Source organism: Pyxicephalus adspersus, chromosome 12 (genome assembly GCF_032062135.1).
Source record: "Pyxicephalus adspersus chromosome 12, UCB_Pads_2.0, whole genome shotgun sequence".
Lineage (NCBI taxonomy): Eukaryota > Metazoa > Chordata > Amphibia > Anura > Pyxicephalidae > Pyxicephalus > Pyxicephalus adspersus.
The window spans coordinates 1,724,919-1,737,514 of record NC_092869.1 but is presented as its reverse complement, the minus strand read 5'-3'; the positions used below and the strand labels follow the sequence as shown (position 1 = coordinate 1,737,514).

General features: G+C 44.6%; 3 protein-coding genes across 4 annotated transcripts in view; 2 read left to right on the top strand and 1 right to left on the bottom strand.

Annotated features, from left to right (window-relative positions):
- B4GALT3 (beta-1,4-galactosyltransferase 3) overlaps positions 1-2,180 on the top strand; it is a 12,166-nt gene extending 9,986 nt beyond the window's left edge. The window contains exon 7 of the mRNA XM_072428384.1: positions 140-2,180. Coding sequence (XP_072284485.1) covers positions 140-689 — 550 coding nt within the window. The 3' untranslated portion in view covers positions 690-2,180. The remainder of the gene's footprint in view (positions 1-139) is intronic.
- Positions 2,181-3,246: 1,066 nt separating this feature from the next.
- PPOX (protoporphyrinogen oxidase) lies at positions 3,247-12,183 on the bottom strand. 2 transcript variants are annotated; one of them, XM_072428386.1, is made up of 13 exons: positions 12,059-12,183; positions 11,200-11,303; positions 10,988-11,122; positions 10,627-10,742; positions 10,238-10,370; positions 9,288-9,432; positions 8,714-8,907; positions 8,436-8,496; positions 7,709-7,827; positions 5,941-6,054; positions 5,642-5,791; positions 5,032-5,074; positions 3,247-3,671 (listed from the first exon to the last, which is right to left on the bottom strand). In XM_072428386.1, exons 2-13 carry the CDS (start codon positions 11,284-11,286, stop codon positions 3,541-3,543), a joined length of 1,428 nt encoding a protein of 475 aa, XP_072284487.1. In that variant the 5' UTR covers positions 11,287-11,303; positions 12,059-12,183; the 3' UTR covers positions 3,247-3,540. The 2 variants fall into 2 exon arrangements, with proteins under 2 accessions (XP_072284487.1, XP_072284486.1); XM_072428385.1 differs by having other exon boundaries at positions 11,511-12,174.
- Positions 12,184-12,269: 86 nt separating this feature from the next.
- Positions 12,270-12,596, top strand: part of LOC140342263 (palmitoyltransferase ZDHHC3-like) — a 7,003-nt gene continuing 6,676 nt past the window's right edge. Inside the window, exon 1 of the mRNA XM_072428387.1 lies at positions 12,270-12,485. Within this exon, the coding sequence (XP_072284488.1) occupies positions 12,367-12,485 (119 nt within the window). The 5' untranslated portion in view covers positions 12,270-12,366. The remainder of the gene's footprint in view (positions 12,486-12,596) is intronic.

Here is a 12,596-nt window from a genome sequence, read left to right as displayed (position 1 = left end):
CGTCCTATCAGTCTCTGTACAGAGGAGCTGACACTCTAATGTCCCCCCCACAGTCACACACTGTTATTATACATTTATATAGCTCTGACATATACCACAGTGCTGTACAGACCTTAGCATCTGACCTTTTGTCTTTCAGGTTCGATTTGCTTATCCGAACCCAACGAATGTGGACTCAGGACGGTATGAATTCTTTGTCTTACACCCTGCTGTCCAAACAACTAGAACCACTGTACACCAATATCACTGTGGACATCGGGGTGGACCCCAGGTCACAGAAACCATTTCGTACAAGGGGTCCCACTCCCCCACCGGCTCAACCTCAAAACAATGTGACAACCAACTGGTCCACTAGAGGAAGGCTCACCGTGGTCGTCCAGTCATCCCTTAATAATTCTGTATCTCTGGATGGCACTAAAAAGGGAACCTCTGCCCTCTCAAATGACCCAAAAAGACTTAAGCGAGAAAAGAAGGGACCCCAAGTCACAGCAGCTCCAAGAAAATTGGAGGAGGTCCATGGTGATAAAAACCCGGTCCTCTCCAACCTACCACAAGAAGACTCAAAAAAGAGACGACCCCGAAGCTTTAAACCGAAACCCATAAAAGCAGAGAGGCCGCTAAACCAAACATCTCAAAGTCGGCCTCTGACGCTCGAGAGGAAAGTCAAGAAGAACCCAACGCAACTTTGAGAACTGTTTATTATGGGTTTCTGGCAACTTGAGAGAAGACCAGCTGGATGATGCTTCTTCATCTTGGTGTATGGAAACTTTAGGCCAAGGGATTACAGACCACCTTTGTCTTGAAGAAGCGTCCGGTCTTAGGAACGACGGTAGAACTTGGTCTGAGGTCTGACTTTACGGGACCTCCTTGTTGAGTCTTCGTGTGTTTCAGAGCCTTGGGCATGCAAGAAAGCTTGTTATGTGTCCCTTGATGGGCTGTAGCTCCTCTTGTCCAATTGAAGGTCACACTCCCTTACTTTTTGTGCAAGGAAAAAAACAGGTTTCACTGTGAAAATGGCGAATGACTGAACTTGCTGCCTTGTAACGCCACCTTGTGGACCCCAGGTGGTCTTGACCGTTGCCTCCTAAACAGAAAGTGGGGGCTGTGTTGTATATACAATGAAGCAAACCTGTTAGTTTGGAAAAGTGGAAGCTGACCGAGGTTGTGGTATTGTGGATCCCTTATCTTAAGTTGGAAGACTCAATTGGTTTTGAGTTTTTTGCAAATGGCAGCTCTTGGGGAAGCAAGAGCAGTTGATTGGATGTTAAGTTTGTATATTGAAATATTTAGGTTGTTCTAAAACTTAACTGGAGCCAATCTGGACAAAAGGGAAGTATCCTGCAAGTAGGAACAGGTTGAAGTATCGATTCTGCTCAGGTCTAACCTGACCTCACTTGAAGATCTCCTCCAGCCCTGATGAAGGATGTTCTAGAAACGCGTTGGTCATCCAAACTTTACAACCAATAAACTGCTTCACTTCTGTAACATTTGCTTGGTGCTGTTCTTCCTGCCTCCACATCTATATAACCGCCATTTGCGACTCAAAATGTCAACGTCTGACTTCTTCAATCGGCAGCTTCCACTATTCTTCCCTGACTGGTTTCCTCTTCGAGCTGTACATAAGTGTAGACATAACTATATATATATATATTTTACAACAAAGTGTAATTTAATTGCTCCGTGCTGTGCGCTGGGTGTGTCTTTCTCAGGCTGCTACGTCTTTTAAAAAACAAAAAAAAGGTGGGTAAAAAAAAATTTCGCCAAATTTTTTTTTCATGTGATGCAGGTTTTTTGGGGGAAAAAAGTTGGAAAGGTATGTAAGTGAGACAGTATTTCAAATTCCGACAACTCCCCAAGTGTTTTTGATGCATCCACCTCTCTGACCGGATAAATGCCTCTTTGTGCTAGCTAGTACTTTTTATTTTTTCTTGGTTTACTAGTTTATTTATTTGGCTGATTTTGGTGTATCACTCTTACACAAAGCACTGGAATGGACTTATTATTTAATTTATGAAGGATTGTAACAAATAAAAAAAACTTTATTTTTCTCAAACAAGGAATAAATGAGGACCCCCCTCCCAGACCGGGGTCTATGATGGTGTGATAAATGCGGTGCCCCACCTCAGGGTCTCCACACTTCTTAACAAGTTAAAAAACCCATTAAACTTTGTTTTGGTCAATTTGTGTGGTGTTTGGTAAAAGAAATGCTACATGGTGTCATGTTTTGCATGGAATTGTTCCCTGTGGCTTGTGACAAGAAGTGAAGGCGTATAGCTCCGGAAACCTGGCCGGACAGCAAAAATAACCTGTCTAAAGGTGCGTACACACTTCCAATTTTTATTGTTCAAAACGAACGATGAACGAACGACGAACGATCGATTGGGCAAAAATCGTTCGTAAAAAAAGTAACCAACGACGCCGACGAACGAGGAAAGTCGTTTGAAACGAACGACCGGACCAGCGGATCGGATTGGACGACGATCGTTGAACATCGTTCGTGTGTACGATCGTTCGTTGATCGTCCATGGGCTGAGCATGCGTAATGAACGAACGTTCGTTCACTTTCCTGTCGTTCACATAGTTCCTCTATCGCTCAAACGATCGTATCTATTGTGTGTACAATATCTACGAACGATCGTGTCGTTATCTCTATGTGCAGGATCGGTGCTATACGATCGTTCGTAGATATCGTGCAGGATCGTTCGTCGTTGGTTTTCCAACGATAATAATTGGAAGTGTGTACGTAGCTTAAGGGTTTTTGTAGATGGCAGATAGAGCTCCACTTGTAATAAGGAGTAAACAATACATCAGCTACCATTGTCTTAGCACATATACATAGCTTATCTCCTATTGCTTTGTTCCAGCATACCCAGTGTTCTCCCCAGCCCCTTTTAGCCGGGTGCACCACCCAGCACTTTTCAGTAAATCACCTGGCTGTTTTTGAGCAGGTCACAATAAGGGTGCCACCCTCGCCTACAGTTTCTTCCCACCCAAATTTAAAAATAATTAGTGGTGTTTATACAGGAGAATAATTGCAGATGGGCTTTAAAAACCCAGAGCTAGTAATGGGTCATATACCACACCAACTACATGAACAGCAGCAATTAGATTTTTTACGTTTCCTTTTTATTACTAAATTTGGATTTCATTAGCAATCTGGGAAGCCCCAGTGCAAAGTTAGAATGGGGACCCTCCCAGGCCTCGACTCAATGTGAATGTGATGGAAGAAAACACCCAGGTCCTGAATACATGAATACGGTTTAATTTACCTTATAAACACCTTTGTGTTAGACCGACATTCATCAAATGCCCATCATACCATGTTGGCTGGTATGTGTCCTAGGTAGGTCACCAGCTTTTTGTTGCCAGCTGGGAAGGTTACCGTTTTCTGGATGGGTCCCTGGTAGGGAACAATTTTTTATTCAGTCACCAAGAATGTCACCGTGTCCCCTTAAGTGGAGAAGATACTTCTACAGAGAAGTAGCGTCTGGATGGACCCCGGAGGGCAGATGGTGACCAATCAGGGTCAGTATGTCTCTGCTAGCACCCGGCCAGGCTTTGGACTGACTTCTTGGCATTATAGATGCAATCATTGACCGAGACACCTTGATATGAAGCTCCGATGAGACTGAGAGGAAGATTGTGCTGCTTGATGTATGAGAAGAGGTTTTCTAGACAGGAAAATGAAAAGAAAACTTACAAATAAATCCAAGCCCCATCACACAAAAATCCTATATAAGCTTAGTTTCTTTTTAATTTAACTCCCTCTCTCTCATCTTTGTATGCTCAGGCGCTCTTCCCCCAAAATGACACTTAGTTGTTCTGAAAACTTCCTGCCATTTTCACCTCCTACCTGAAGGGGCGCAGCCTTATTCAGGCTTACAATAATACAGAACTGAGAACTGCCCATCTAGGCCAAATGCCGACGCCCTGCTGGAAACGGGAACAAGACCGCCTTCCTGTGGCATGTTTTCAAAATTGAAAAACTGCAGCTTTTATGAAAACATTCCCTGGTCCACCTATGACAGTCCTTGTTTAGACGTTTCCTGTTTTTGAGTAACAACCCTTTTGTCCCTGCGTTGTCACACTGTCATATGTTGCTCTGGTGGACACTACACATTGGGCATGGTCCTCTGTTGTCAGCATCAGGAAGTTAGCCAGAGCCATGTGATATGGAGTGAGGGCATGTAACCAGGAAGTAGATGAAAGACAGTCAAAGTTGGAAAAAGTTTTTCAACTTTTTTTTCAAACAAATTGTTTGTGTCTCACAGCAGTTTAGTGAATCTCATTTTAGCTGTTGGGTTAGGTTTTGTGCTGAAGTTCACACTAACTATAAATAAACTTTCCGGAGTTATTGTGTGTGTGTGTGTGTGTGTGTGAGGTGGAGCTAACATCTAATTTTCTGAAAACGGTTTGAACCAGAGTTTTAGGTGTTGCCTAAAAATGTGAAAAAGAATGTAAGCAGAAAACTGTTTTTCTAACAAAGGCGAGGTAGGAGTGTGTTTGGGAAGGGGGAGGGAGAGCTGATGGGTGTAGTACACAAGAAGAATATAAAATCTAGACCAGCGCTCAGCTATGCTGGGCAGAGGTCAATACAAGACAAACCAGGTGATGGCTCCGGGGTCCACAATGGGCGGAGTGTGACAAATACATCTACATATTATAATTTGGGGACCTCCATATGGGTGCTAGGAAATTAATTAGAATTTGCATCACTATAGGAACGACCTGCGGGATGGTGGGAGGAAAAGATGGTGGGGGCCCTGAATGGTATTTACCAACCCGGGATTAGTCTGTGCAATAATACACTTTATACCTATACAATATATAGGATTACAGATATGAGTCAGTGAGGGGAACCCAAATAAAATCTACACAATTTCACCTGATATGTGTTCCACCCCTGCCTATCCACTGGAATGTATCCACCCCATGTTGGGGTACCAGGCCATTTCCCTTTCTGCCCAAATCTCACCTTACTCCCTCTAGTACCTAACATCCCCTAGAACATAAATCCATGAATTGTCTTACCTATGTGCTTCCAATGTCCCAGCGTATACTGAGGAATACAACTCTGTGAAAGGAACAAGAAAAAACCTCTGTAAATGAGAGCTATAAAAAAATTAAGTAATATAAAAATGCTAAAAGATAGCCGGTGATCTTAAAGTGAAACTGCTACCAAAATGTGCCAATAAATGATTGGAGACTGCCAGGTTTGTACAGTTCTTTTCTACTGTCCCAGCTTTTTTCTGCTCCTCCAATCACAGATTACTGGTCAGAAGATTTCATCCAAAACTCAGCATCCAACCAGTGCCTCTGCCTAGTAGAGAATCTATCTGTAGATGTAACACGAGGCATCAGGGGAGCAGCAGGCTGGTCAGACTTGAAAGCATCCCTGTCCAGCTAACCTGTGATAATATTTCAGCTTTTTGTGATTTGAGAGGAAAATTCATTCAGAGCCATTGGAAAAAAATGTATTAGTGACCTGCAAACTGTACAACAGTGACACCTGTAGGTAAAAACTGGGAACTACAGCAATCAAAGTTAGAAGTGAGAATTCCTGATCTGCATCTAGGGATCGGTATGACAGCCAATGAACCAGAATTTTTCCATAATACTCTGAGCACCGGGACTTCTCTACCTTGTTAATGCTGACGATGGCTCTGCTTGGCTTTCCTTTCACTTCGAGCTGAGCCGCAGCTGCCGCGGTCGCCAGACTCAAAATCTCTTCAGCTGAAACGGACGTCGGGTCCCCCAGGCTGCTCTCAAACCAAGCACCACCCAGCATCACCTGACAGGGACAGCAAAAAAACATGGACGTCACTTCATTATCATTTCTCCAAACTTTAGGAAGAGGAAAAGAAGAGAACTGATGCATGGGGAAATCCTCCACCTCAAGGAGAACCACAAATCCCAGCAAGGCCTGTAAGCTCACATTACCGTTAGCCTGGTGGACGGCGATCCTTTGCGGTTATGTTCCGGATAGGTCAGTGAGTCGTACACAATTCCCAGCACGGCCTTGTCCTCGAATGACGGGATGAGGTGACCAAATCCCTGAGGGAGGGGGAAGAGAAGTCAGGAGCCGGTGAGCATTGCAGAGTATTGGCGGACACAATGATAACAGAGAGATTGTTATATATGGTTTATACTTTGTGTGTGGGATTAAACCCTAAAATAATCACATGACACAACCCCGATACAAGACAGCTTAATAATAACCCCAAATCCTCCAATATCAACCTCAAATCCCCTAACTAACCCCAACCCAGTCTCCTAACAATAAATTCCAATCTAACAATAACCCTGAATCTCCCAACAAGAACCCCGAATCTCCCAACAAGAACCCCGAATCCCCCAAAAAGAACCCAGAATCAAACACTTACCTGGAATCTCCCAACAATTGCTCAGTATCCCTCAATAATTACCCGGAATCTCCCAAAGATATGTGCCCAGGTTGGAGCATTTTCATTGTGATTATTTCTAGTGACAGATGAAGAAACGAGTGCTGTACATACAGAGCTGTTCTGTTTAATAGAAAGGGAAGGAAGAGAAAGCAGCACCCTGTTGTGCTCTCCTCCAAGTGCACAGCTGTCCTTCATTGATCTGTCCTCATGGGGGGGAACATTTGTATATGTCTCTGGTAACAGTAATTTGACGAGTATAAGCAGCTTAACAAACAGCTTTACCCCCCTAACAATAACCTAAAATTTCCTAGGTAAGAAGAACCCTAATTCCCAACAATAACCACAAACCTCCTACTAATAAATCCCAAAACTACCAACAATAACCCCAAATCTCCTACTCTTAGCTCACAACACTCCCAATATTTTCTAAGAAACAATAACACAGAATCTCGTAATATTTACCCTAAATATCCTATATGTAACCCCACAATTCTCCTAACAAATCTCCTACTAATAACCCCCAAAACTAACAACAATAACCCCAAATCTTTAAACATGGACCCCCAAAATAAAAGATACCCTGATCCTACAATTAACCCCAAATTCCCAACAATAACCCTGAACGTCCTAACAATAACCCCAAATCTTCTAATAATTCTTTTACTGATAACCCCCAACAAAAACCCCAAATCTCCTACTAATAACCCCCAAAACCTACAACAAAAACCCTGAATCTCCTATTACCCCCAAATCTACTATTAGCCCCCAAAACTCCCAACAGTAACCCCAAATCTCCTATTACCCCATATTTCCTACTAATAACCCCCAAAACTCCCAACAATAAGAACTTTTTTCCTACTATTGACTCCCAACAATCACCCAAATCTCCTACTAATACCTGCCAAAACTACCAACAATACTCTTGATCTCCTAATAACCAAAAACCCCCAACAATAAGCCCCACCATGGACCCAGAATAATACCCTGAATATCCTAATAACCCCACATTGTCCACTATGAACCCCCAAATTCCCAACAATAACCCAAGTTCTCCAAACATCTATCTGAACAATTACCCTAAATCCCAATTAACTAACAAATCCCCTGCTAATACCCCATAACACTCAACAATAACCCAAAGTTTCCTAGTTACCCATAATTCCTAGCAATTGCCCCAATGTTCCTAACTGCCCCAACCTAACACTTCAGAAACAACCAGATCCAGCTGATAGCAGCCCTATCCCGGCCCAAATTTCCAGCCATAGCCACAAGCAGACTATAATTTTGGTGTTTGTTCCACTCACCGATACGGGTAATACCTCTCCGTCATACTCCAAGTTGACCACAGCCACGTTGGCCGTGTTTAGCTGGCGCAAGGTGTCTGCCATGGGCTTGGCGATCGGGTCCAGCAATCTGCTCAGAGCTAGGGACACAATGATTGCACCTTCGTCAGGTCACATGACACTCATAAAAAAAAGCAGCACACAGAATGGGAACCCCAAAGGCTAAAACTGTATGTGGTCATTATTAAGAGGACCTGTCACATATCCACTCCCTCTGCAACATGTGACCTGGGTTGTCCCCTCTAGAAGATAGCCCTTTATTGAAGTGCACCTGTCACCACATTTTTAATGAGGAGACAGAATGCTGAGTAAATGTGTGACACTTCCAGGTCACATGACTCCCCCCAACAATGCTTTCATTTGTTAAGTGATGGCCCCGCCTTTCATCGGGAATCATCCTGAAGTGAGATACTGGATGTAATATAAATCCTGCTGTGTCCATGATCAGCCCCTGCTGCTATCTCTTACCTTGTGACTGCCCACAAGGTCACCGGGGAAGAGGAGATTGAGGAAATACTTCCTCCTGTCTGCAGCAGACTGATGACACCATCCCAGCCTAGGCAAAGTCACTGATTGGTGCTCAAGGGCAGGCTCAGAAAGTTAATGTAAAAAAGTGTCAATTCAAGTGAATGGGGTATAATTCTGTCCTATTCAGTTAGCATTGTAAACCCAACCTCTGCCTACTTACCCGCTCCTGGGACGGCGCTGAACATGTGATCGGCTGTGATGCTGCCGCTTGGAAGTTTTACCTGTTGAAACAAACATATTTGGGATTATTCCACCTGGTCCGATATAAAGCAAGATCCATTTCTTTTTCAAACCTCAGGGCATTCCTCTTTAGGATCATCTAGTGATCCTGCCAGTAACATACTTCCTGTTTAGGGTGACAACAGGGGGGTATCAGCTCTGTAGATGTCTGCACATTTTATACAGATATACCAAAACTCCTCCCACCCCGTCAGTTACCTTCCAGCTGTTATTGGGGGTCCTTTCTAGCGCCTCCACGGGGGTGTCCTTGTGTATCTCCACCCCTCTCTGTTTGATGTAATCTTCCAATGCTTCAGACAGCATCTGCATCCCTTCTCGTAGGGACCACTGGCTCCATCGCTCATCCTTGGCCCGCTTTGACAAAGCTGAGTCCAACTCTGGTGTCTTTACAGCTGCAAAATTACAAAGTTCAGAAATTACTGCAGATTGTAAAGTCAAGCTCCGCTTCCAAAATATTAAAGTAGGTGTGGGAGGGGCTCATAAGCAGGTAGGTAGGTAGAAGGGGAAGGGATCCAAGCAGTGGTGCAGCTACAGATCCCCAACCTACCCCATGGGCCCTTTGTCCCATCACCTTTTCGCCGGTGCTACCTTGGGTAGGCAGACAAAGGTGGGGGAATTGGGCAGAGCCCCGGTGGGTGGACACTTATGAAGTCCAGGCAGTGGTCACAGGAAGGGCCCCTACAGTCCCACAATTGGGACCTGTGTGATATCTGTCCCAGAAAATCCCCACTACATGGACTTCAGTAATATGGTGAAAGAGTCAAACACTTACCTCCACTTGTCGCCATACCCAGTATGACCGACCTCTTCCGTGTTTCCGCCTCATGCAGGAAGGGAAAGCAGGAGCGCAGGCTGAGCTGGCGACAGTCACCGGCGAATACACCGCGACACAAACTATCAATGACAATGTCAGCGAGCTGCAGGGGGTAAAAGATAAGGCTGAAGGGTACCTTTGGGGCAAATATCAGAATACAACAACAAATAGTTATAGTATATTGCAGTACATAGTACTCCAACAGAGTATTTCAGAGGAGAGTTATAGAGCAGCGGTCACCAAACTTTCCGACCTTTAAATTCATTATTTTAAATCCAGCTGACAATTAATATGAATTTTTTTAAAGAGATAAATCCATTTGTAAAATAATGATCTTATATAATGGTGCCTGACGAGGACTGTGGAGGCTCCGATTCAATGATCAGCTCATGTTAGGTGTTATTAATATATATTATATTATTATGTTATATTAATATTGGCAGTATTATCATTAGTTGTATTATCTTTGGTATTACTAAAGAAATTTAAAATATTGGTTTGCTTTCTCTCACTCATTATCGGTTTATTTCATTCTCAGACCAAACAATAAATAATACTTATAAAAGTCAAAATAAACAAATAAAATAAAACAGATGAGAATCGGTATTGGCGGAGCGGGGTGACTGTAATGGTGGAAACAATACTGAAGCGTACGGCCCGGCACGGTTGCCTCATACAACATAATACTACACTGACGTCACGCCGCGCCTCAATTGTTTTTCCGTAGTACAGTTTGTGAGTTTAGTGTCATTCAGAATATAGGAATTTATCAGAATATTATTTTTGATTTATAATAATAAAACATGAAAATTGTAAATAATGTCCAAATGTTCTCGTGGACTACCAGGGGTCCACAGATCCCTGTGATAGAGGAAAGAGCCGAGTATTTCAGGAATTTGCTCACTTACCTCTTTTCCAAAGCGGCGTGAGAAGAAATCATGGACGCTCTCATCGTCTTGGGATCCTCTTGGAGCAGTGAAATCCCGCAGGCCGCACAGGAATAACGGGCTGGAGAATGGCGGAATAGTGCGCAGGACCCCACTGTGATAAAAGACAACATAAAGTGGTTGGAAGGTTTCCAGGCTAATCAGATTTTCTTCCTCCAATGTCAGATATTTCACAGTTGGCAGGATGCAAGACAACCTGATTGGCTGAATGAGCAGCCCCCCCCCCCCCCAATATAAAAAGAGAACCTGTTATAATACACTTGCTATGAATTCCTTATCACAAGGATTGTCTGATCACATGATACCTATTCTTGCTATTGTACATCTGATTGGCAGTAGTGAGCTCTCACCCTAGACTGGAAGGTAGCTTGTGCAGAGTTTTATTGACATAGAGGTAGCGATTCTTTGCTGCGGGGTGACTCCTCGGGATGGCAATCAGATCGCTTCCTAAACCGAGTTCAGAAACCTAGAAAAGGAAATATGGAGATTAATCAAACAGTTGTGGATTGGAGCAGAATACACATCCTTAAAGCTGGGGATAAGAATGTTATCCTGGAAGCATTGCCCCCCCCACCCTTTTATTATTAATATTAAACAGGATTTATAAAGCGCCCACATATTACATGGTGTGCATTGGTTTGCCCCCACCCCCCCTTTCAGTCAGGTGCACAGACCCCATTCTCTATAATATTCCTCCCTATAGGGACTCACCATACACAGGGCGTTCTTGCCTACCACTCCCGCTGGGCGCATTCCTCGGGGGCCGTGTTCAAAGACAGCGCCATCTTCTGTCCGAGTAGAGCGCATCCATCCACCAAGCCTGGAACTGCTCTCCAATAAAATGACCTGAGTGGGGTACAGCCGTGTATGAGAAGATAAATTATGATATCCTCATACATTGAATGATGCCTTGCGATTCTCACCTTGGAGGCTTTGGCATCTTTCACCAGGTGGTAGCAGGCGGTCAGCCCACTAATGCCCCCACCAGCGACTACTGCTGTCCGCTGCATCCAGAAACCGGCTGTGACTGCAAACAGGAGAAGGAAAAATATTAGGGAGATGGGAGGGTGCAATGTTCTGCAGATCTCTAGAGGGGTCAGTGATGGAATAATCTGCAGAACATACAATATGTATCAGGGGGTGCGATGTTCTGCAGATCATACACACAGCCAATACCCTGGCACACAGGTGGTCACATGACCAGCAGGTGGTAATAGGACAGGTGTGATCTTACCGGTTGAAGCTCTCGGATCCTCCGGCACTCACTGGGCCCTCTCAGTCACATGGTAAGGAGCACTCTTCACAAGGGGGTGTGGCTGTTATCTATTATCCAATCAGAGAGCTGTGCTGAGGCAGAAAGTGCCTGGCTGGACAGATAGTGCTATCTATCACACAGGCCGCAGTGCAGGTTGTGTTCAGAATGCTGATTGCCTTATCTGCATCCTGCAAGGTTTGAGTGTTTTATACTTCTACACTACATAAAAATGTCAGCCTTGGCTGCATTGGAAAGTAATCACTACTAGAGGCGCCATGGAGAGTCACATGACCACAGTGTTTAGAAGTTGGGTGTTTACATCCCCTCCCCCATAGGAAGCTGAGTAGATTCTTGTCAGAGCTTTCACATGGCAGAAAAATATCTCACTTCCATCATGTGACAATGCTGAGCCAATCACAGCCTTTGGCGTTGTCACGTGTTTTTGTTTTTTTTTTAAGCTGTGTTTATTAATGAAAACCTATGGATTTTCCCTGTGTTGGTCTTTATAGGAATGTCAGCATACTCACAGGAGTTTACTCTTCTTATTATAGTAGAAATATGACCTCTCACTGTGTACTGACACTGCACAGGTCACGTAAGAGGACTGTATAGGGGAGGAGCTTCTGCCGGCAGCGATGGATTACAGCCACTTCCTCTTTCCCAAAATGCATTGCTCGGTCTCCATGGAGATGCTTCATACCGGAAGTGTTAGTTGACAGGCAGTCAGGTGACTGACAGGTATCGGAAGTGCCGGGATAGGCGTGGCCTTGTGACAGTGCGGCTGTGTGGTTGGCGGAGAGGCGAGGAGGGGGCGTGGCGTGGACGGAGCCGGGTGATGGCGCTGTGTGTACGAGACCCGTGCGGGCTGCTGTGTCTCCTCCTCACCTATCTGAGCCTCAGCTACTCCGAGTATGTCATCCTCCGACACATCCTGCTGGAAGACTACGCCGGAAGGTACGGGGGGGCCACAGGGCCGGGGGAAAACTTGGAGACCAAGGGCCACAGAGGCAGAATACAGGAGATCAGGAGCCACAGGGCCGGGACCGCCGAGAATGGCGGTAGCCA